Source organism: Ramularia collo-cygni, assembly GCF_900074925.1.
Source record: "Ramularia collo-cygni strain URUG2 genome assembly, contig: RCC_scaffold01, whole genome shotgun sequence".
NCBI classification, from domain to species: Eukaryota; Fungi; Ascomycota; class Dothideomycetes; order Mycosphaerellales; family Mycosphaerellaceae; genus Ramularia; species Ramularia collo-cygni.
Genome location: NW_019716255.1, coordinates 3,613,291 through 3,636,413, shown reverse-complemented (window position 1 = coordinate 3,636,413; position 23,123 = coordinate 3,613,291). Strand labels below are relative to the sequence as shown.

The following is a 23,123-nucleotide window of genomic DNA, read 5'->3' as shown; positions in this document are numbered from 1 at the left end:
GGATATGAAGTCGATCGTCTCACATCCGTCCCAATCGGTCGAAGGCTTTTAGCCGGGCGGCTGTAGACCTGTGTTCCTGCATGTTCATGATGAAGTGGAGAAGAGAGACTTGGGAGGGGATGCTTTGAATCTCKGGCCATGATTTGCCGAGCAGGGATCCGGATGTTGGAAAGCCAAGCAAAGCTTGGAGAGAGTGGTATTTTGACATCATTTCATTTTTCTCATGGAGAAAGAAATGCCCACAAATGGGAGGAGTGATGGCCCTGATGAGAAAGAGAGTAGATCTGGCTATCAAGATGTGACCTATAAACCACCACCTCTGCCAGCCATCGACACGAAAGCAATGCATCAAAATTTCATCAGGTCATGTCGGCATCATAAAAACACTTCCTCCTCCACCTCCTGCACCTCCACTTCTCGAGTTGCCACGCGAGGAACCGGCACTCGTGCCTCCGTTCTTGTTGGACCTCTTTTCAACCCCCGAAGATGACGACGCACGGCTCCCGTAGCCACCGGAAGCCTTTCTTCCACGTCCCCGTCCAGCACCACTCCCGCCACCTCCAGCATGACTCGCTCTGTAGGTCTTTGGTTTCTTGGCAACAGCGGCTTTCTTCTTGGTCACTGGTGCCTGAGGCGGTGGCATGGCCATGGCTGCCGATTGAGAGGCTGCGAATCGATTATTGAATTCAACAACCTTGGAGTCTGGTCGAAAGTAAGTGCTTTGCTCGCCCTCCTCATCCTCGTCCTCGTCATCATCCTCCAGATCCGACGGTATACTGCCATAATCCTCACCGTCGTCGCTGACTAGGTCGATGACGTTGCGCGCGTGCTGATCTGGCTGCTGTTCGGTATGACCCATCATCTCGTTGTATCGTTGACGCTGTTCCTTAACCAGCCTGATGAAGTGCTTGCCATAAATGCCAACCATATCCTTGTTGATGCGAGGAATCTCAGCCATCTGCTCCTCGTCCTCGATCCAATGGACGACCATGTGCTGAAGCATGGTGTTCGTGAACGGCACCATCATCAGTCCTTTCTTCTTTTGGATCTCTTTACACTTCTTCTCTGCGAGAGACATGAAGTCTTCCAGCACGATTTGGTGTACTTCACTGAGACTGCTGATAACTTCGTCTGTCGTGATGCGTGTTCCGAGGCCTCTTGCAGCCGGTGCCTTTTGACGCGGCTTCCTAGCATCGATCACGGGAGCGAAGCCATCGTCGCTTTCAGTATCTGCGTCCTGGTAGAATTCTTCCTCTTCCGCATCAGAAACGATGAAATTGTCCTTCTTGTACCCGTTCGCGTGCATCTCGCCAGATTGCGCCGACTTCTTACGTCGAGACGCTCCATGAAGTGGAGACGAAACATTGGTGGACATGGGAAGCTCCCTTCTCTTCGGGCCTGCAGCCTTTTTGCTCTTGCTTGCGACAGCCTTCGTCTTTGGCATTTTTGGAGTCGTGCTGATCTGCATGATGAGCTGTTTCCTACTCCCAGACCGGAAATCAGTGCATTTGGAACCGAGATTGACGTGCTGCGTCGGAAACTTTTTCTTGTTGAGCTCGCTGTCTTCTCGCAAAACGTCTTCGCTCAGGAGGCGGTAGAACAGTCGTTCGACGTCGCTGCGATCAAGATCCTTTCCAGCGCCGAATTCGTCAATCTCAGAGTGACGAAGATGTTGTATCTTCTTGTTGCTGGCTCCGCGGAAGACATCAACGCAGTGCAGGACCGTCACTTTGTCACCTCTGACTTTTCGAACAAGATCAACGGCCTGGCGCGCATAGCTCGTGAAGTCAATGTCCTCGAAAGTTGACGTGGAATTGCAGTTGTCGCATTGAGCGTCGCAGTCTGCTTGGTTGAAGCGTTCACTAAAGTACCCCAACACTTGGACGCGACGGCAATCACTTCGGTTTTCGCAGTATTGGATCATCAAGCGTAGCATGTGGTGCAGCCGCTGCCGCTGTTCCCAACTTGAATCTTTTTTCGGATCGTCGATCATCCTTCGGAGCTTGGTCGCATCTCCATACCCGTAGTAGAGATAGCATCTCGAGGCCAGACCATCGCGGCCTGCCCTGCCTGTTTCCTGGTAATAACCTTCCAGGGATTTCGGCATGCTGTGGTGAATCACGAAACGTACGTTCCCCTTGTCTATTCCCATCCCAAACGCGATTGTCGCGACAATGACGTGATAAGCACCTGCCTGCCATTGTTTCTGAATCCTGGACTTTTCCGCGTTCTCGATCCCAGCGTGATAGTGATGAGCTTTGATGCCTTGCTTTTGGAGTGCAGCAGCCATATTTTCGCAATCCGCGCGGGACAGGCAGTAAATAATGCCAGTCTTCCTGTGATGCTTCTCTTTGATGAGCTCTGCGATATCCTCGATATCAGCTTTGCCCTTGTTCTTCTTGCGGACTTCATAGTAGAGATTCTTCCGGTTGAAACTGCTCGTGAGGACCTCACACCCATCAATCCCGAGATTGTGCATGGTGTCAAACTTCACATTCTCAGTCGCCGTCGCTGTCAGTGCCATAACAGGCACGCCCGGAAACTTTTGGCGAACGTCGCCGAGTAGTTTGTAGTCTGGTCGGAAGTCATGTCCCCACTGACTGACACAGTGGGCCTCGTCGATGACGAACCGGGCCAGGCGATTCCTGCGATGTAGACGGTCGAAAACGTTCATCATGGCTTGGCTCTTGCTCAGCATCTCCGGGGTCACATACATCAGCTGGATGAACTTTTCGACATCCCGACTATCCAGTGCATTCATAATCTCACGACGTTCTTCTTGTGTTGTCTCACTGTTGATCAGAAACGCCTGGATTTGGAGGTTACGAAGGTGCTGCACTTGGTCCTCCATCAAACTGACAAGGGGCGATATGACGATCGTCACGCCTCTCGTCTTGCCGGATGAGATCAGAGCGGGGAGTTGATAGCAAAGGGACTTGCCACCACCTGTAGGCATCAGCACAAAGGTGTCTTTGCCGGCCAGGGTGGCATTGATGGCTTCCACTTGATTCTCGCGAAAGCCGCGGAGCTTGAACCGGGTCTTCAAGGTTGTCTTCACTTCGTTGGACCATGGATGCGAGAAGTTTTTACGCTCGAGCTCGTTTTCTTGAGCAGCACTGAGTGCTTTCGATCCCGTTTTCTTGGACTTGCCGGAATCATGATGTCGCGCCTGGGCATTATGAGAAGTTTCTGCTAGAGCCGATCGACCAGGTGGCTTGTCCGGCGTTCTTGTTGATGAACCTCGACTTTCGAAATGCTCTACCACCTCTAGCATATCTTCGTCGTCGCCAAAGCCGAAATCGTCATCGTCCTCGAAGCGTGCAGGTGGCGAGCCCATGCGGTTGCTGTACATGTTCTCAGCAGCAACGAACGTGCCATGATCATCTATGTTCTCAAATGTATCGTCATCGAACATTTGACTATCGTGGGACACAGACTGATTATAGGCAGTTGTATGAGACGGTGCAGTCCGAGACAAGTCTAGCGGGGATCGCATATTGCTCGTATCCCGGAAAGGCGGCGGCCTGGATGTTTGAACGTGCTGAATCTGAGGCATCTGCGTCTGAGCAATACGACTGGAGCTTGGAACGTATGGTCCTTGATCGAGGGCCATCTTTGTCGGCGCCTGGGTCGATCGAACAGCTACCTTCTGACCCATGAAAGGCCCCGAACTCTCTACTTCCTGGTCGGTAACAGAGAGAAAATCGCCTTCAGATTGCCTAAGAGCTGCCAGGCAGGTTTCTTGGAAGGCTCGCAGTCGATCTCCAGCAGCTCGGTTCTTGGCCTGGGCGGCGGCCTTGGCTTCTTTTTGGCGCGACTTGACCGCAAGCAAAAGAGCTTCCCTACGTGATTCCTTTTCCACAGTGAGATCGCGGTATTGCGGCCGCCGATCCCGTAATGTAACAATGGCGGCGTGCCGCTCATCGAGGATTTCTTGTTCCCGTTCCAAATCGTCCGCGTTGTCGAAACCCTTGTCGTATAGGTCTGTAATCGCTTCCGCGAGAGCATCTTGGCGATTTTGGAGGCTGCTGAGAATGCCTTCAAAAACACTATCGGACAGTAAGAAGACTTTGTGCAGCAGAGCAAACGCAGCCTCATCTTCCGATGACACTGCTTGTGTTCCACCTGTAGGCGGAGGAGCGTCAAACAATACACGCTGAACAGGTGGAGTCACTCGTCGCTTGAGATCAGGATATACTATGGCCTGGGGTTCCACGGCTTCAAAGTCGTCCACTTGCATTAAAGAGTCATCGTCCAAGATCTCTGACTTGATAGGCTCCAGCTTTGTTAGAGCGCGACTTCGCTCTGACGATGCCGCAAAGGGCTTCGGTGTATTTCGCGGTTTCCGGCTTGAAAAGTCAACAATGTCATCGTCGTCTTCCGAATCGGACATCACACGGCTCTGATCAAACCTGGGCTTTGACGGAGAACGAACGACTGTGGTATTCGCGCGCGCGAGCTTGGCCACCGTCTTTGCCTTTGGCGGTGGTATCGTTGAGTAGGGCGGAGGTGCATCGTCTGATGGTCCAACTTGTTTCACGGGACTTTGCGAGTCATCCATAAAATCATCCAACGATTTGAACTCCTCGCTAATCCTTGGCTCCGCCTTCCGTCGCGCTGCTGGACGCTTGATCACCTCGGACTCGCGCAAAGCCTCCATATCGCACTCAAACTCATCGCTGGTCCTCTTCCTGCCAGTGGTGGTGGCCATTTGCAGCTTTGGCGCTGGACTGCACAACACAGCTACACCGTCGGTGAGATCCAGCATTTCTACATCCGCTGGAGGCATTGGAATTGGTCGGGATGTTGATGGTACATGTCTTGACGTCGTCATTCCGTGGACAGATGGTGGCCGAGATCCCGTAGGCGCTCTTGCAACCGAAGGAGCCCTGGAGGCAGATGCTGACGGTGCTCTGGATTGTGCAGAAGCGGACCGAGCATTTCGTGATGGCGAAGGCTGAGGCTCGGGGACTGCATTGCCAATCCACGTCTGTGGAATGCTGGCGGACCCAGGCGCAGTCCTCGCCCGCACCATGGCCTCGTTGTTGCTGCCTCGTTCCCGCGCGATATCTTCAGGTCTTCGGCTTGACTCTCGTGATCGACTCGTGAGCTCTTGTGTACTGTCACTGTCGGTCGCGATGCCTTCGTTCGGAGTGGCTGTTATGCTCGGGAACAAGGCCGAGACTTGTGGCAATGATGTCGACGTGGAGGGTATAGAGGGCTTCGCCTGCAACAGCCAGTTCAGGTGCTCGTTGAGGTTGTGGCGCGTCATTGGCGGCGACCATTGCTGACGCGGGGCGAAAGATGGACAAATGCTAGGCGCATTGGGATTGTTTGTACTTTGTCTCGATTGTGTGTGTTTACGCGGTGAGGTCKAGACGGAGTTTAGACGCGTCCATTTTCGGGGTGGGGTCCGCAGATCACTCGCCTGCAGGAACGAATTAGGCGCCAGGTCACGAGCCCGCGTGAGGCTTGGCTTGGCTTCTCGATGAAACTGGAAACGCGGCCATTGTGAATCTACCTTGTGAATTTATTGAGGGACATGCTGGTGATCTTCATCTCGTCTTCACGTCCTTTCGCGCCCTTCTTCATTTACCAAACATAATGAGCACGATCGATGAGTTCGTCCTCCCCGCAGTGGCTACAATCCAAGACTGCCGATCCAAGCTTCTACGAACGATACCCCAACGCGGACTTGGAACGGAAGACGTCTATCAACACTTACAGCATGACATCGTACCAGGACTCAACAGAAGCAGTCAATCTGCCAGCTTCTACGGCTTCGTAACTGGTGGAACTACCCCAGCAGCCGCTTTTGCCGACAATCTCGTTACTCAACATGACCAAAACGTACAAGTTCATCTCCCAAATGACACTATAGCTACGGATGTCGAAGATGCAGCATTACGAATGCTCTGTAACTTGGTCGACCTAGAAGAACATGAGTTCAACAATCGGACATTTACAACCGGGGCAACTGCAAGTAATGTCATCGGCCTCGCATGCGGGCGGGAGTACATCATTGCAGAGATGGCTAGGCGGCAGGGTAAGACCGCTTCTGTTTCCGAGGATGGTATCATCGAAGCCCTTCGGATTGCAGGAATCGATTCTATCCAGATACTGACTACTGTCCCTCATTCTTCCCTACGGAAAGCTGCCTCCATCGTTGGACTTGGGAGAACGTGCGTGAAAGATCTGGGTCTTTTCCAAGCAAAACACAATTTCGATCTTGCAGCTTTGGAACAGGCCCTGAAGACCCCTCGTACAGCCTCGATCGTTTCAATATCCTGCGCAGAAGTTAACACTGGATTCTTCGCTACATCGGGCGACGACATGAAAACCATCCGACAGCTCTGTGATACTTACGGTGCCTGGATACATGTCGATGCGGCATTTGGCCTCCCCGCAAGATATCTACCCAAGTATGAACCCAAGTATGCAGCCCTTGTCGATGGAGTGAAGAACATCATCCTCGCAGACTCCATCGCTGGGGATTGCCATAAGCTCTTGAACGTGCCGTACGACTGTGGAGTCTTCTTCTCCCGTCATCTCGACATTGGCACTCGGGTGTTTCAAAATCCAAACGCAGCTTACCTCAGCTCTTCTTCAGAAAGCAGTATACCATCGCCTCTGAACATCGGCATCGAGAACAGTCGACGGTTCAGAGCTTTGCCAGTGTATGCTACGCTGGCATCATACGGCAGGGAGGGGCATGTCGAACTTCTCGAGAGACAAATCTCCCTCGCCCGCTGCATCGCGGAATTCATCGCCAACACTCCTAGTTTCCAGCTGCTTCCTCAATCCCCGCCCTCGTTTGCAAAGGTTAAGGAGCAAGGGATCGCTCGCATATACAACATCGTGCTTTTCCGTGCGACTGATCCCGAAATCAATAAAGAACTTGTCCAGCGCGTCAATGCGACAAGGAAGATTTTCATCAGCGGTACTCAATGGGATGGCCAGCCTGCAGCTCGTTTTGCAATTTCGAATTGGCAAGTCGACGTCGATCGGGACATGGCGCTGATCAAGGAAGTACTGCTGAGCGTAGTGAGCTGAACTGTTCAAAACATGGCATATCATGAGCATATAGACATAGGCCTGGGTATTCCTTCTCTCTTAAACGCCTGCTCTTTATAGCTGTCAAACACCATTCCCATTCATACACTTGCTCCCAATCATACACGTGGCCCCAAACTCCGATTATAGTCCCGTCTCGAAATCAAGCTCTTGATCGACCATCATCGTCGCCATACCCGCCTCGCGCCACCATTGATGCGAGAACAATCAGCCAGACCAAGAACACAGACCCAACGACCCAGAAAGCGAACACAGCGGACCAGCTTTGGCAGATGGAGTTCTGCTGTAGCCACGCCAGAGTATCCACACTTCTCGTATCGCTCGGCTGGTTCATGACAAAAGTCTGACACTTGCTGTTGATATCTCCCTCTGGCCCGAAAAGCTGAATCGCAGTCTCAATGAGTCCTGTTATGAACAACACGAGCAGAATAAACGCGCCGAGGATAAGGATACCGGGGAGCAGGCGCCGTTGGACGATGAGGCTGAGCATGAGGATTATGAAAACGACGAGGAGGGAGCCGACTGTGAGACCGAATGGCATGATCCTGTGGGGAGAAAAGAGTCAGTATGGTTGAGGCTGGGATATCGGCCGTTGTGGCAGGGTGAGGAGAAGATAACGAACCATGGTATTCCCAAGTGATCGAGGCGATTTTGTATTATGATGAAATTTGCGTTGATACCGATGAGGACCCCGCCGGTTGCGAGCATTACGATGATCCAGAAGTTGAGTTGCCAGTCGGGCCAGTAGTAAGACTGGCGGACGACGACTCGCTCGCGACGACTGCTGAGGACGGTGCTGCGGCCCATCTTTGCGGTATTGTCGGCGAAGAGAATGCCGGAGGAGGCAGGTGTCACAGCCTGTCGTGTCGTTTGTCACACAAGTAATCGTGTGAAGTCCGTGTACTTGAAATCGTGTAGCCTCGGGGGCGAAGATGGCGGCGACAGCTATGCGCCGGCAGTTGTCGAAGAACAGTAAGGCCCTTCTGCCGCTATTGTATCCACTGATGTGTATCTCAGGCACCGTGCGTCCCCTTTCCTATTGTACCGAAGGCGAATCCCGCCGCGTGTGTTGCGTGAAAGTCTCCCAATCGCGGTGTGCCACGAGTAAGTTCGAAGCTCTCGGTGGGGTCGTTGGGATAGGAGAGGTGTGGAGATGAAGTTGTCGAGTGACGGTGAGATGTTTGGGCAAACAAGAACACTGAAAAGAGCGAATGGCGCGAAATGGGCGATGAAGAAAGAGTTCACGCAAGTGAGTTGCGGAAGTACACGATGCGATGCGCCTACGATTCATCCTTGTTGACGTCGCGCGCTTTTTTGTTTGGTGTGGCTGGAGGTCTCCCCGCCATCTTTGGAGAACCCTGCTGCGCTAAAAATACCGATCCCTCTACCCACCTACCTTACCTACCTTACTCCGTACCGAGTCCGCAATGTGAGATCTTCTGATCTTCGTGTCTGATCAAGCAGATATTTCTCACTGTGGCTATCACATGTCTCAATGTGCTGCAACGCCGTTTTCACTATGTCAAGGTGATGGCATTGACTCATGACGACTAGCTGACCTTTTTTTGCTAGGGCACGCCTCACGCAAAAAGTAATGTACGTACTTTGTATAGGTCTGGGGGACCTTAAAGGTCGACAATCGCACTCACCAGGTCATCGTAATGCCAACAAGCTTCACGTCGCCACTGAAACCTCCCGAGCTGCTCCTGGACGGCTCAGTATCCATCATGCCGTGCTAAAAGCAATCGCCTACAAACCCGTACCGCGAGCCTGAGCGACTTCATCACGAGGTCGGAGAATATAAGGCTGGGAGCCACCCACGAGTGCAACGACTAGGTCTACACACCTCACGCCTTGCGATGCCTAGCCGGGCAGTGTCCCTGCCAATGCTTGGTTCATGGCATCAGCGATTGCGGGCTGACTTTGACGTGCGTGCTCTTGGAACATTTCCAACATTGAGTGACCGACAGGAGTTGCCATCGACTCCCCAAAGTCCGACATTGGAGCACTGATGTGAAAGAGCTCAAGGCTGGGACGGCGGCAATTCCCGGTTATGAACGTGGAAGAGACTCCATCAACCCGATCCAAAATATGTACCTGGACGTGTAAAGTCTGCTCCGCAACCACAAAGAGAGCGTGCTCGACGAGATCCGGGCGTTCCCATCGTGCAACAGTGCGGGCCTACGAGGTGAGGCCAGAAGTAGTGCTCTCATGGCGCACGGATTACGCAAGGAAGGCATGCCAAAATCAGACACTAACACCCACGACCCGTCAGCGATTAGTTCCACAACGCCTATGATCTCATGCTGGCTCCAAGTGAATGCGTTGCCAGTTTCGGTCGGTTCCTTCTACTGTCCATAGGTCTACATGCACGGACAGAGGGGCTAAGTCGACTCTATGACTGCACAAAGAGACGCAGCTCGACATACCCACCTTGATATTCCTTGGTGCAGAGTAAGCCAACTTTCGGTGTACGCTGGAAAGCTCATAATGAGTGCTTAGGCAGTTTCGAGATACACCATGCATGAACAACTTGGAAGCCTGGAGCTCTGAGCAAGTTATGAATATGGAACTAGCTAGATTTCTCGGAAAACGAGTACTCTCCTCGTACCATTCGCTTCGTCTATCACATCTACCAAAGCTCTGTATGCGTCGCAATACGCACAGTACTCGAGAGAAGCGCCCGGTGCTTTGACGCATCACATCGCATATTGGATCTGTTCAATCATTTGACGAATCGTGGGTTATTCGGCGGTGCTGGATTAGTTGGACTGGGTGGCGGTGCTTGATTGGTTGGGTTATTCGGTGGTGCTGGATTAGTCGGGTTGGGCGGAGGTACTTGGTTGGGAGGCTCGTAACCCTCCTCTGCTTCCAGTTCCAACTGTGCCTGAATGAGGGCGTCAAGTTCGTTGTCCGACGGACCAATGTAGGAATCCGGCCGAACCAGCTCGCAGGTGCTACCAGCCAGATACAACAATTCGGAACCCTCACATGGTGTCAGTTTGAGCTGGTACTGCTACCCATCGTTGCTTGAGAGAAGGAAGCCAGATGGAGAAACGCATGCATACGTACATCGCCGCCCGGAGGAACGACAACCTTAGGGTCGGTTGCCTTGCATTGCAGGACAGTACCATCACAGTTGTTCCCGTAAACTGTTACCTCGGTTTCGAGGCTTGAAAAGCTGTTGAAGGGCATGTGGTTCACAATGTAGCCAGATTTGGGGATTGTCGAATTCTCGTTTCTCTGCCACGTACAGGCTGATCCAACGAAGTTTGCGGTGCAACTCCCAACTACTACGGCATCTGGCCTGTTGCCGTCAACTAGGGAGTATGATCAGTAAACCAGCCAACTTGTCTCGAGCCGGACACGGATTAGGGTTGTGCATAGCTTACGACTACGAATCTGGATCTGGTGTGTCTGACCGCCAAACAAGCTAGGCTGCCGCCCAAGAGTCGAACGCTGGAACTGTAGAACGCATCTGTTGTCTGCGAAAGCTGTGGCAATTAAAAGTAAAAAGATGGATATCGCAGCGTTGGTGAAGGAAGGCATTTCGAAGAGTGTATATCAAAACTGCCAAAAGATTGTCTTGATTGTCTGTCGAAAACCTTGAAGACGTCTTGGAGTGCTACTTATGTAGTTCTTCGAGCTTTTTTCGCTTCAAACGCGCTCGAGGAAGAGGACAGAATTATTTTTTGGTTATCATCAAAGCTGAAGCTTCACTTGTCATGCCAAGACTTGTAGCGCTTCATTTGACCATATGGGGACATGATTTTCCTTGGCTCTATAGCCAAGGGAACACTGCCATTCGGCGGTGATATGTAATGCTGGGCTATATCTTAGGAGCAACCTCTACTCCACCATCGCTTACACATCCGAGCAATTCCGTCTAGGCGCTCCTATGGGTTGGTACCGTGTAGTATCTTGATTGGGGGCGATATTTGGGTCGGTTAGATGTGCATATGGTACTGCGGGTACTCTGACTTGCTAAGATGAAGATGTTCCATGGAGTAAGCAATCCTTCTATCGTGTCCGCAGCATTCGATTGAAAATAGTTCGCGTAGATACAGAAGTAGTTGCTTTGGAACCGACGTCTGATAAGGTTCGGAGCTAGTGAAATTTCCAGAATCCAGGTGAATGTTTTAGGGCGTCGAATCTTTGCTCTTAGCTGCCTTGTGATGAGATTGACATCGTTGCTTGATTCTAATTGAGTGAGTCACTGGCTATGTAATTGGTAGCTTTCTCATCAGAACTTCCTTAGTACAAATTAAACAGAGTGAGGGAATGTTCTCGCAGTTTGTCCGTCTCTGTCCGAGCCGACTCTTAGATTAATTCAGGATTGACCACATCTCGGACATACGCAAGGCAAGACATCTTATTGACGCGAGCAAGAGATTGAATGCATATATGCTACGATAGTGCGATGTTGAAATGGTGACATTCATGCCGTTCGATTTCATCGGGCGTCGAATATTGTAGCGACCCCAATCATCTTCGTGATTCTCACCATTCACAATCGAAGTCGATAAGCGCTACCATGGACTTCAAACGACCGCAGATACAGCTCATCGCATAGAGACGGGAGTATGGTCTGTCAAACACGGCGACGATCTTGGCTTGTTAAACCTGATGCATTGGCTCTGACATCGACTTACTATTGTCCCCGGACATCACGACTCACTTTTACAAAGAAGCGTTGCGATAAGTGCGACGTAGCTCAGGTTGGGCGACGTGTAAACTTCAAACACGAAAAGTTCTTTCAGAAGACCTTCTCAGATCACGACGACGCCGTTATGTATGTCAATCGGCTACATACGGTCTATTCCCTCAAGTCGAACTTCGCACCTGGTACAATCCTACTGAAAGCGCATCGTCCAACACCGCCTTCGGAGGCTTCTGCCTGAGCGTCATCATTCTCCCCAAGCAGTACTCGTTGCCAGGCGAGGATGATCGAGACCGTATGGGCGAATCATTCCTCGAAGGCACAGACAAGCTTTCACTTCTGCTCTGTCGCCCTGAGTAGGCGTTGCTACGCCGAAGCCCAGCGTCTGCCATTAGCCCAGGAGACTTCGAACGAGCTTGTTTCTCTGGAGGTACGCCAGGTGATTTTGATCGCGGAGCTTCAAATCGCGAGTTGGAAACACTGGAAGCTGAGCGTCTTCRCGGCTCGGTACTCTCTCGTAGCATAGACCATAAGTTCCGAAGCCGTCGCTGATTCTGCTCGGGCTTCATCACCCGACGAACTGGCAGGACCTCTGCGCCGGCCATCTCCCTTGTTGGCCAAGGAAAGCTGACGGCCATTTCCTTTAATGTCATGGCATTGAGCTGGCGAAGGATGATCCGCAGCTGCGGCTCCACATTGACAACTGGTTCGAACGCCCAGTCGTCTCTCTCTTCCAGACGATCAGCGATCTGCGTCATGGCACCAATCAGCCATTCGATGGCAACTTTATCCGGCACGCTGTTGGCCTTGTCCAGAAGCCAACCTAGCATCTCTGGCGTGCCAGACTGATTGAGGATCGGAATGCTCCGCTTATCGTGCTCGCGGCCTTGCAATTTGATGATGAAATCGTTGTATTCTTGCATGGCGTCCAGTCTCATACCAACGAAGCGGCTGTTGTCCAGAGCATGTACCAGTTCGTCACCCAGAGCTATTCCGGCCTAAAGATGGAGTTAGCAGTGTTCTACAAGTGTGATGCCCACTTGGCTTGTTCTACGTGCCTTGATACCACTGTTCAGTCCACGGCCGGGCCAAAAGTGTACTGTCATCGCTGCATCGCCAGCTACGGCAACTAATGCATGAGGTCGCCTGATGGCGGAAGAGTCTACCGGGGGCAGCTTCTGGACCCCTTCCTCGACCGCCTGCACGACAATAGGTATTCGAACGATATTGATGACTTCACTCTCCTTGAATCCAAACAGCTTCAGGCCGTCTGAGATGGCAACCCAGAGCGGGCTTTGACGATCCATGGATGGAGCAAATACCTGGCCTTCGTCGAAGCCTGGCGGTATGCTCCCATCTAGAGCTCTCAGACAGCCTGGTCGACCGAAGTGCACCGGTTGGCCATCAGCAGTGACCATCTTATGCCACTCCTCTTCCGTCAACTGCATGTTGAGGTATCCTCTACCATCTTGATCACTGGCGCTATTGGAAATGATTTTCAGCTTATGTTCTCGATATCAAAGACGACCATGTGGCACTTACTTTAGAAGATAACGGGTTTGTCCCAGAGTAAGGAAGACATTCAAAGGTTGAGACCATGGCAGCCCTGCCGGACGATCGAAAGCGATGCCGAGTGCATAACTGCGTCCACGCTCGTTTTCGAACTYCGAGAAGTAGGACTTGCGGACCCAGGATGCAGCACCATCAGCGCCAAGAAGCACATGGAAATCGCCCGCTTTGGCGATGTCATCTCTAGTTATACCTTCTGTGTGCAAATGGATCAAGCCACGAAACACTGGATCCTGTACTCGTTTTAGAAATCGATCCTCAACCTCCTGATTTGGATGTTGGCAGAGCCGGGCCACACTCGTTCCGGGGCCCCTGCGAAGAGAGCTTGATAAGAAGCTTGACTTAGCAGCGTTGTGACAGAATCTTGTAAGGTCACCACTTGATCACGACGCTTCGCAGTATGCGGATAGTCGACGTATACGCTGCCGTTCGAAGACTGTTTCCTGACCCAGCGACGCTCGTACATATGTACTTCGACCTTTCCGCCTCCTTTCTCTGCGAGTGATATCGCAGAAGCCAGAGCCGTGGGGCCTCCTCCAATGATGACGACTTTGAGACGTCCTGATGGATATGGGTATACGACTGAGTCTTCGGCAGCCAGAGGAAGAGGTTTGAGATTCCTCTCGATGGTCGGATCGAAGAAGAAGTCCAGTATGCTGATGACTTCTGGCGTTGGTATGGATTCTGCTACTTTCGTCTTGATGAGCATGAATCGGACGACTTGCATCCAAGGACTGGTGTTGAAGGATTCATGGCGAGCTCTGAATATGTTCTGGCGAATCGCCGCGGCTAACTGGACAACGGAGCAGTTCTGCTGGTCTGTTATGATGGCTCGAATTTCACCCGCTGTCCTGAGATCTTCTTCCATGTTTGCCATGCGAATCAGAAATACCAAGCTCCGCTCGAGATCGGTTCGTTCGGTTGGCTGCATTTGGGTTGCTACATCTCCCCATGCTTCTTCGTAGTATCTTGGGAACGATATTTCATCAATGGGAGGAGTTGATGTAGGTCCGAAAGATGCACGGCTTCGTCTTCTGGAGTTTGCGATGGGTACTGCGCTCGGCATGGCAGCGAAGTTGATTTCTTTGAGATGGCTGATTGTAGAATGAATGGGGATTTGGGCCAACGTTGTTGTTCTCGAAATGTCAAATTGGGGAGGAAGGTACATAACGGCAGCAAAGAGGCCTGAATTCCATCTTATAACACACAGAATTTTGGGCTGTTTTTACAGAACAACTCGTCCGCAGTGTGAAGCCGCCCTCTCGCAAGGCCGCTTCCTCTTCCAAGCTCCCAGTCATTCGGTGTCGGTGGCGTTGATTCCAGCCTTTACAACACCAACAAATCTTCTACACATCTATATCCGATTGAGACATATCGAGCGGGAGCCATGAGGGTCCACCATATATGCATCTGGTGTAGCACGAGACACTCCAAAGTGGTGCAACTCAACCCAACCCAGAACGCCATCGGGGCTGAAGTGCTGCGTTTTGTGTCACCATACATCATGGGGAATGCAGGAGGCGTCTGCCGTGTTACGAGGAAATAAAGAGAGACTCAGCCGCTCCGCAGTATGAAGGAAGCTATGTGTAGCGCTATTTGTAGCCGTTGTTTATGTGTAGACTGCGCTGTGCCGTGTTCATGGCCCAGTAAGGTACGTGTAGTGGCGTATGGCTCTCGGAAAGCGATCTGAGCCTACATTCAAGGAAGCACATAGTGAATCATAACTTCGTGTCATTTTGAAGGTGGGTTCTCGGACCCATGCTACTACTCCTTATCGTACATCCCACCGCCGCGGCAATCTTTCAAATGCATCGCTTTTTGCCGCATCAACTTTCCTCTCGGATCAGTGTAATCTGAGGCAGAACAACCATCTTAGCATCCTCAATCAGTGGGAGTGCATGCCACCAACATGACCAGCCTCCTTGGCAGCCTCAGAGCCCTTCTTGAAAGTGCCATCAGCATTACGTCCCGAGCCGTCCTATTGATCAATATTAGTGTCAACGAATTTGCTCTCAACGGATGGCAGCAACTTACATCATTCTGAACCTCCATCTCATTGACGCCAGTCAAGTGATGAGAGTGAAGACCACCAATATGACCAGCTTCCTTCGCAGCTTCTGATCCCTTTGTGAAAGTGCCATCCGGGTTGCGACCAGGCTGGTGCTCGAGCTTGGGGTCAGTCTCGCCGTGAGCATGGAGGCCTCCGAGGTGACCAGCTTCCTTCGCGGCGTGAGAGCCCTTTGTGAAAGTACCGTCATGGTTGCGACCAGGCTGATGCTCGAGCTTTGGGTCAGTCTCGCCGTGAGCGTGAAGGCCTCCGAGGTGTCCTGCCTGCTTTGCGGCTTCGGAGCCCTTGGTGAAGGTGCCGTCTGGGTTACGGTCTGGGTTGCTGTGGTCGCTCTGAAGTGATGTTAGCAGTCGCATGCGAAGACCTTGCGACTGAAATACCTCGGTCTTGTTGTGGCTGCCATGCGAGGCCTTGCCGCCCATCGATGCGATCTCCTTGACTTTCTCAGTAGCCAAGTTAGCGAAGTTGGCGGGGTTGGAGTCAGCCATGATGTTGTTCTGCGCCTGTTTTGGTCTGTGGGTTGAGATTAATTTGAGAGTGAAGAGTGGCACGGGTGATGTTGTTTTTGAAGCAACAGTGTGGAGCGAAGTTGAATTTGTTGTGAAGTCGTGCTTGTGATTGCGATGAGTTTAAAGTTTGATGTCATAGAATAGGAAAGAACGTCAAAAGCAGGTTTCATGATACAAACCGGCCTCAGGAAACCCGCTTCGTATCCAATCCTTTGCAGATGTGGCCTGGAGCAAGCGAGAATACCAAAGATGCACGTTCCCGATGATGTAACATAGCAAACAACAACTTACCAATGAAATTCCGATACGCTTGATGTGATTCCTAGCTGCAGCTCCACTTCACGCCGAGACGGATTGCGCCCCTTCTTGGCAGCAGTGTTCCTTTCACGCCCATCGTGATTTATCCGCATGACGGCCTGGAAGTTGTACCGAGCCGTCGCTGTGACATTCCAGGAGGTCAGGCATCACTGCTCATCCTCTGCAAGCTGCCGCTCCAACACTTCCTTCGCGGGATAAATCGTAGGCAGACATCCGCTCACATGCCAGCTACCGCGATTGTCTTGTGCGCTGATAATTTCCCAACTGATGTCTTCACCCTGGGCACTCGCAAGAGCTTGCATGTCCTCCCACCTGGCCCCATCCTGACAGAACCCATCCCAGCAAATGAGACGCCGGTAACGGTAGCCTTGAGCCACCAAACGCGCAGGAAGCGTCGCTGCGGGATCCCTCGGAATTATCGAATATCTCTTGCCTCTGCCAGGGCGATGCAGGTAACTGGGATCTTGTAGCAGAGGCACGAAAATTTTGCCACAGACTAGAGGCAGTGCAAGGTCCAGGCTCTGGATGCTTTGACCCACCTCTCGGATGACATTGCACAAGTGATGATCGGGATGTTCTTGGATCTCGTGGACGTATTTCATGTGGTTGTACTGCCAGTCGCTCCGAGGTAGTGGCTGTAGGTGTAGTTTGAGATGTTGCAAAAGTTGCAATCCGCGCTGAAGGAGCATGCCTGTAATGCCACGTTAGTAACTCAATCTCAAGAAATGTGATCTTTACTTACTCAGAGCCGCGAGGTCGGTTTGTCGTAATGAAGGGCAGTTTGCGATCTCCAAATGAGTAAGATATTGTGGGATGATGTTCGACCCAAACAGAGACTCGAGCACTGTTGCATTCAGCAGACTGTTGTATTGCAGCCTGATCTTCCTCATCTTCTTGAGACCATAGAAGGGCGTGAAATCCGCCTTTCTGCGACTGTGGCCAAAGCTATGGCCATGATACTCGCGCGTGTTGCATTCGGCGGCTTCCTGATACGTGGCAGGGAGATCCCCACGACACGTGTGATGCGAGTCGAACTCGATGGTCTGTAGGTCCGGAAAAGCAGAGCCCGAGAAACACAGCTCCCAGAGGTTCCGCGATTTGGACCGTCCCGAGCGCCTCGAATGGGTTTGTTCTTGCGCGTCACCACCGAGAAGTAACACCAGATGACGCACGTCTGGCAGGTACACGGTCTGAAGTTGCTGTAGCAAGCCATGCCATGGACCATGCAGGGTGAGACGGATAGTTACGCCGCTGCGGCCGCGCGAGATGGCTCCGATACATCGGGAGAGTAACTCGCCATTGACTGGCTTCGAAGGGTTTCTTTCGCCGTGAGAAGAGTCTAGCACGATGTTGAGTCGCTTCACGTCGCGCTCCCGTAGCTGCGCATCGCTTAAGCTCTGCCACCGAAGCCGCTGTCGGGCGCTGATTTTTGAGACGACAGGCGGCTTCATCAGTGTCGCCACGAGTTTAACAAGCTTGCCAAAGGATGTAATGTCGATTTGGGCGAATAGTGACTCCTGGACTGACAGGTAGTAGTCTTTGCTCATGCCTGCCAGGGAGGAGAGGTCCGACGGCGACAGGTAAGAGCAGACAATCAAGTACAGCTCCCGAGGAAGCGTCAGCATGGACATGGCCTCGAGTTGTTGTTGGTACGTGGAGTGATGGAGAGAGTTGATGAAGTGGAGACGGGGTAAGTAGGAGACCTGGAAGGTGAGATGCCGGATCCTACCGCCAAAGCAATGTGAATGAATTGTCAGGGGAGACTGGTAGCTTCCTTGACATGAGTTCTCTGTCTGGTTTCAGGGGATGAATCAATACTGGCATGCCAGTTTCGGATCAGCAAAATCAAAGAAGAGGTGATTGGACACTTTTGCACTGCGGTATTTCTACCACCGGGCAGTGTAAGCAGGAGGGTGGTCCGACAGCTCCGAATGACTCTCTCACCTAGATTGTCGGCTACCGACACATTCAAGACTGCTGTCTTCTGGTAAACCTGTCGCTGTGAAGAGATGGAGCAAGAGAATATGTAAATGTCAATGGCTCGCACGGGTTCGCGCAAGGAGCCGACCGCGGACTCGCCCGGAGGTGGTGACTGTCGCTCTCCACTTTGGCGACCGTGATATTTACTAGCCTAGCGGCTCTTGCACGGAAAAAAATAGTTCTACCCAGTGTCCGTGACAAGGAAGAAGAATGAGGAAAGACGTGGGGGAAAGTGAAGGCGGCTCTTATAAGCTTTTCGGTCCACGCGACCCATGTCTGCCTAAAGTAGAACCTATGATGATATAGCTGCTGACCTCAACTTTCGCACTCCCTCGAAACAAAATCACCCAAGGGGTCTTTGCGATGCCACCGGCTGGGAAAACCGCCCCAAAGCTGGTGAATGACTTTCTAGCCTTCGATCCCCAGAATATCGTCTCTGGCAACTACCTGACAGCCAATCCTCCACCTGCGGGCGAAGGAAAACCGCTTGAACCGGGGTTAAAGTCATGCAAGCATGAATATGCGATCAAACCGGTTCAGAGCGTGCTGCCTCCCCCCGATTCCCGACCGCAAAGAGGCACGCAGTACAAGATTGCGGTCCTGTGTCGCCGCTGTATGATACACGCCGACATCCACATCACATACCCACGCTCCACAACACCCTGTCCCTCTGCAGACAATCCTCTGCATCATTTTCAGTATCGGAAGGAGCAGGATGAGGTGGGCCCAGAAACAATAAGATATGGCTGGCAATGCTCCGTCCAGAGTTGTCAAGCGGAGGTCAGGATATCGTATAGGAGATCGCGGATAAGTACAGAGGACTATGAACTGCTCACAGCGCGAGAGCGGCTGCAGCGGAGGTATGATGCAGTGTTGCAGGCGGAACCTGATAGGAACGCAAAGTTGGCAACACCCACATCGGCCATGCACACCTTGCAGCGGTATTTAAAAGATGCGCTAGATCCGGCAGTGGAAAAGCGGCGGCTCATGGCAGCCAATAAGTTGTTCCAGACCACGTTTGGCATGCAGGGGCGCGACTGTAATGTGCTCCTCAATAGAATGGGCTTCACCTTCGTACCGCAGCACGGCGATGACGAGGCGCGATGGAACCTTCCGAACCCTCCCCCAATTGAAGATCGATTAGGTGCCGATGGCAGCAGCCCCCGCGAGATTCTGGAAGATATCGAAGCGGAGGCAGTCGTGTACGTGGGGAAGCTGTCACTTGCCGCTGGTGAGAGTAACCCTGTTGCAGCACGTGGAGGAGCGACGTTAGCGTTGGCAAACCGCGAGGTGGAGCGGGTTCTGGGCGCACAAGACTATCCCACGTTCTTGTCACTCAAACGCCCACAGCCAAACGATCTTCGCCCGTATTTCGCGTCACTCGGCGCACTACCCAACTTCACCGACACACTCCTGGAATACGCATTTGATCGTCAATTCGACTGCGATCCAGCCTTCAGTGCGTACTACCTAGAGTGTCTGCAGGCCATATCTGAGGAACGCGGCACGGAGCAGCTTCAAATCAAGGTCGCGGTGCTGCAGTCTCAGGACTTGGTCAGTCGACGAGACTTGCGAGCGGCATATCGCTTTCTGGACGTCAAGCAAGAGGACACTGACGAGCAAATTGTCAACAAATTCAACGTTAGACAATCGAACTGTGGCACGCAAATTCAGGAGGAGAACAGACAAGCTCTGGGGAAGATTGGCATAGCGCGTCAGAGTCCGAGGCTCAACAAGGCTGCAAGGCAGGAGCTGGAAACATACGACGACGCGTTAAGCTGGGTGGGTGTTAGTAGGGATACGGAGACTGACTTCGTACTATCCATGTTGGTACAAAAGGCCGACGAAAGTCGTTCCGACGCGGAAATGGCCAAGAAGGCTGCGTCGATCATCGCAAAGGAGCGCGGCGAGAGCGGTGTTATCCATAACTGGCTAGCAGGAAATGCCACAGGAACGTCTTCGATGGGCGTTGACGAAGCATTGCGCGTTCTGAATATTGAGGTGGCCCTCAAATCCATCGACCAGGCCACCCTTCAAGTGATCTTCGATTCTGCAAGAAGCGACAAGCCTGGCGCGCACACTGACAATGCAATCAGCGCAATCGAGAAGCATCTGGCAGCTGAATCATCCCGTCCGCCAGAGCTGTGGCCAGTGGGCCTCACAAGTCATGGGAACACTTGCTACCTCAATAGCTTGCTTCAATACTACTTCAGTATCAAGCCGCTGCGAGAGATTGTCCTGGACTACGATCAGTATAAGCTGGACACAGCTGCGCATTCGGAAAAGATGGAGCGTGTTGGACAGCGCATCATCACGACTGTGGAAATTCAAGGCGGCCAGAAATTCGCAGATGATTTGAAGTACCTCTTCGAGCGCATGATCAAGGACCGCCAATCACACATCAAACCGGAAGAGGACCTCGTGTGTAGAGCATTTCTTGAACCCAAGGACTACGCGTTGTTGACATCGGAGGTACGCGGAGACAAGGGAAATGGTGCCAAACCGAAGGACACGGCCATGGAGGTAGATGAAATCACAGACAAGGTCACCGCGGAAGACACCCCACAGTCTGGTGCCAGTAGCGTAACACTTGCTGAGGAAGACACCGCAATGAAGGACCATGACTCACCACCGACGCCGCCTGGATCACCAGCACAGAACGCGACCAAGGGTGACAATCCAGAACCGACGGAGCCTCCACCGCTTCCACCGCGACGGTTCTCCACCACCAAGGAACAAGCGCTTCTCAAGGCGGAGCAGAACGCCCGGCAGCAACAGGACGTGACGGAGGTGCATGACGGCGCCATGTTCCGTCTCAGATCAGGCATGATCGCCAAGGGCATGGACGACCGCGGCGAACAACAAGACCAGCTCAGAGACATTTTTGAAATCAGTCTGAGGGCGACTACTGTTCAGGAGGATGGCAGCGAAACTTCAAAGATGGAAGCTAGCTCCAGCATTACCACTGATGTTCCGAATGAGTCCACCGACGTCTACGCACTACTAGATAAGTTCTTCGACGAGCAGGACATCCCGGGAACGAACAAGACGACCTATAAGACGATCGATACAGCACCTCCCTTGCTGCAGATTGCAATTCCCCGCATTGGATACGACAGTAAAAGGGGCGCCTTCAAGTCGGAAGAGCTCGTTCTATTGCACGACGAGGTGTACTTGGATCGGTACATGGACGTCGCTGGGGTGTTGCCAAGACGTAGAACGTGTTGGGGTTGGCGAAAGCAATTGAAGGCGTGGAAGCGAGAGCGCAACTATCTTTCCAAAACAACTATTGAGCAGGATGGGCCCACGGTCCTCTCCGAGTGTGCAAACTTGCTGAGAGAGTTGGGATCTATCAGTGACGAGCTTGAAGACGTCGGTATGGGAGAAGGCATCGATGTCGAACCTGATCTTCCCGATGAAGTCGAATCTGAAGCTGCGAGCGCCCGCTCTCGTGTTACGAAACTTCAGCAACAAATTGACGAGCTTCAAGCCAGCTTCAACGAACAATTTGGCGATATGAAGGAAGTGAAGTACGAGCTCGCAGCTGTATTCATTCATCGCGGCGGCAACAGCAGTGGGCATTACTGGATTTACATTCGCGACTTCCATAAGAATTGCTGGAGGAGTTACAACGACGAGACAGTCACGGAACTTTCACATGAAGAACTCCACGCAGCAACAAGGGAAGCCAAATACAGCAACGGAACACCAACGTACGCAGTGTACGTGCGTGAGAGTGAAAAAGACTATGTCCGCCCTGTCTGCCGTGCGCCGGAACCCGCACCCGAAGTCGTGTGGCATGATAGTTGGGCAGAAGATGCCTCTCGAGCAACAAACGCCAGATCCAATGAGGGGACGGTCCAGGAGGGAGGCAATTCGAAGTGGGATGAGCAACGGCAAGTTCCTGCCGATGGATGGTAGAAAGGTGGGCGATGATGAGTAATGCTGATGTGATAGTGATCAGAACGAGAAATCTGAGAATCGCAGAGGAGCGAGTCAAGGAATTGAAGGCTACGGCTGCAGTTGTTTCTCCTCCGAAGCGGAAGTCTACGGGGGCGGTGTCTCCGCCGAAGAGGCAAAAGTGATGCTTGGCCGAGACGGGAGTGGGATTGGGAGAGTGTATGGCTACGATATTGCTCAATGTATGATCACAATCGTTACGAGCGGCATGTTCTCTTCAACCAGTGGCGGACGATTTCGACATTCTGGACCGCTCGTCTCGTTGGAGAAAGATGACTTTGCTGTCATGGRGCGTGTGCTCGAGGCTGAAAGCGTCGTTGTGCCGGGAAAACGATTTTGAAGCTAAGCCAGATTCGAATGCAGCAGGAGTGAAACTGATATGAGCTAGATTCGCTCATATTTGGGGGTTTCGCATCGAATCGTGATGTCGGGGAGGCGCCTCGTAGGATGTGACGGGAGCTGAGGTCCTCGTTGAGAGCGCTCCAAAGGGTTCAAGTTTCGCTGACAGGACCTTGCCGCGATTCTCCGGCCTGCGGTATCATATCTGCTTGCTTGGAATGGCGTTCAGGACCTCGTCCCCACGAGTTTGCAGTGAATGCTCACACCTGGCATTCACCTCGTAGGATGAACGCTACATGCTTCGTCGAGATCGCATTCGCTGAGAAGTATGAGTTTGCGTCCAAGTATATCTGGCCCTGAAGACCGGTTGAGCTGGACGGTTCCTTCTGCTGGACTGAGAGACGTAGGAGTATACTGAAAATCCATATCGTACCTGCGAAGCGATGGCCTTTGTAAGGCAAGTGACGCCGTCCCTCCCGTCCCTTCCTCATGCTGCAACTCTGCCACCGAATCACTGGCAGGTACTAGCAACTTTGAGACGCCCCACTTTTTTGTCCTATGACGGCTACCTTACCTTACTACCCAACCGCCTCTCCAACTCCTTTTCAAACGACTTGCTTCATAGTTCTTAAACGCTCAATTATCG

At 52.3% G+C, this 23,123-nt stretch overlaps 8 protein-coding genes; 2 read left to right on the top strand and 6 right to left on the bottom strand.

The window, feature by feature from the left end:
- Nucleotides 1-364: 364 nt before the first annotated feature.
- On the bottom strand, nucleotides 365-5,272 carry RCC_01188 (uncharacterized protein; the record flags this gene model as incomplete). Its single annotated transcript, XM_023766456.1, has 1 exon — nucleotides 365-5,272. One exon carries the CDS (start codon nucleotides 5,270-5,272, stop codon nucleotides 365-367), a length of 4,908 nt encoding a protein of 1,635 aa, XP_023622224.1.
- A 332-nt stretch (nucleotides 5,273-5,604) lies between these two features.
- RCC_01187 (related to L-2,4-diaminobutyrate decarboxylase) lies at nucleotides 5,605-7,053 on the top strand (the record flags this gene model as incomplete). Its single annotated transcript, XM_023766455.1, has 1 exon — nucleotides 5,605-7,053. One exon carries the CDS (start codon nucleotides 5,605-5,607, stop codon nucleotides 7,051-7,053), a length of 1,449 nt encoding a protein of 482 aa, XP_023622223.1.
- Nucleotides 7,054-7,216: 163 nt separating this feature from the next.
- Nucleotides 7,217-7,881, bottom strand: RCC_01186 (uncharacterized protein; the record flags this gene model as incomplete). XM_023766454.1 has 2 exons in its annotated part: nucleotides 7,217-7,619; nucleotides 7,697-7,881. 2 exons carry the CDS (start codon nucleotides 7,879-7,881, stop codon nucleotides 7,217-7,219), a joined length of 588 nt encoding a protein of 195 aa, XP_023622222.1.
- Nucleotides 7,882-11,898: 4,017 nt separating this feature from the next.
- On the bottom strand, nucleotides 11,899-13,182 carry RCC_12179 (uncharacterized protein; the record flags this gene model as incomplete). XM_023766453.1 has 2 exons in its annotated part: nucleotides 11,899-12,732; nucleotides 12,793-13,182. 2 exons carry the CDS (start codon nucleotides 13,180-13,182, stop codon nucleotides 11,899-11,901), a joined length of 1,224 nt encoding a protein of 407 aa, XP_023622221.1.
- Nucleotides 13,183-13,547: 365 nt separating this feature from the next.
- Nucleotides 13,548-14,369, bottom strand: RCC_12178 (uncharacterized protein; the record flags this gene model as incomplete). The annotated part of the gene is made up of 1 exon (XM_023766452.1): nucleotides 13,548-14,369. The coding sequence occupies one exon, from the start codon at nucleotides 14,367-14,369 to the stop codon at nucleotides 13,548-13,550; it is 822 nt and encodes a 273-aa protein (XP_023622220.1).
- An 819-nt stretch (nucleotides 14,370-15,188) lies between these two features.
- On the bottom strand, nucleotides 15,189-15,859 carry RCC_12044 (uncharacterized protein; the record flags this gene model as incomplete). XM_023766451.1 has 3 exons in its annotated part: nucleotides 15,189-15,281; nucleotides 15,338-15,703; nucleotides 15,752-15,859. 3 exons carry the CDS (start codon nucleotides 15,857-15,859, stop codon nucleotides 15,189-15,191), a joined length of 567 nt encoding a protein of 188 aa, XP_023622219.1.
- Nucleotides 15,860-16,344: 485 nt separating this feature from the next.
- Nucleotides 16,345-17,829, bottom strand: RCC_12043 (uncharacterized protein; the record flags this gene model as incomplete). XM_023766450.1 has 2 exons in its annotated part: nucleotides 16,345-16,889; nucleotides 16,941-17,829. The coding sequence occupies 2 exons, from the start codon at nucleotides 17,827-17,829 to the stop codon at nucleotides 16,345-16,347; spliced, it is 1,434 nt and encodes a 477-aa protein (XP_023622218.1).
- A 1,273-nt stretch (nucleotides 17,830-19,102) lies between these two features.
- On the top strand, nucleotides 19,103-22,099 carry RCC_01183 (uncharacterized protein; the record flags this gene model as incomplete). The annotated part of the gene is made up of 1 exon (XM_023766449.1): nucleotides 19,103-22,099. The coding sequence occupies one exon, from the start codon at nucleotides 19,103-19,105 to the stop codon at nucleotides 22,097-22,099; it is 2,997 nt and encodes a 998-aa protein (XP_023622217.1).
- Nucleotides 22,100-23,123: the final 1,024 nt, after the last annotated feature.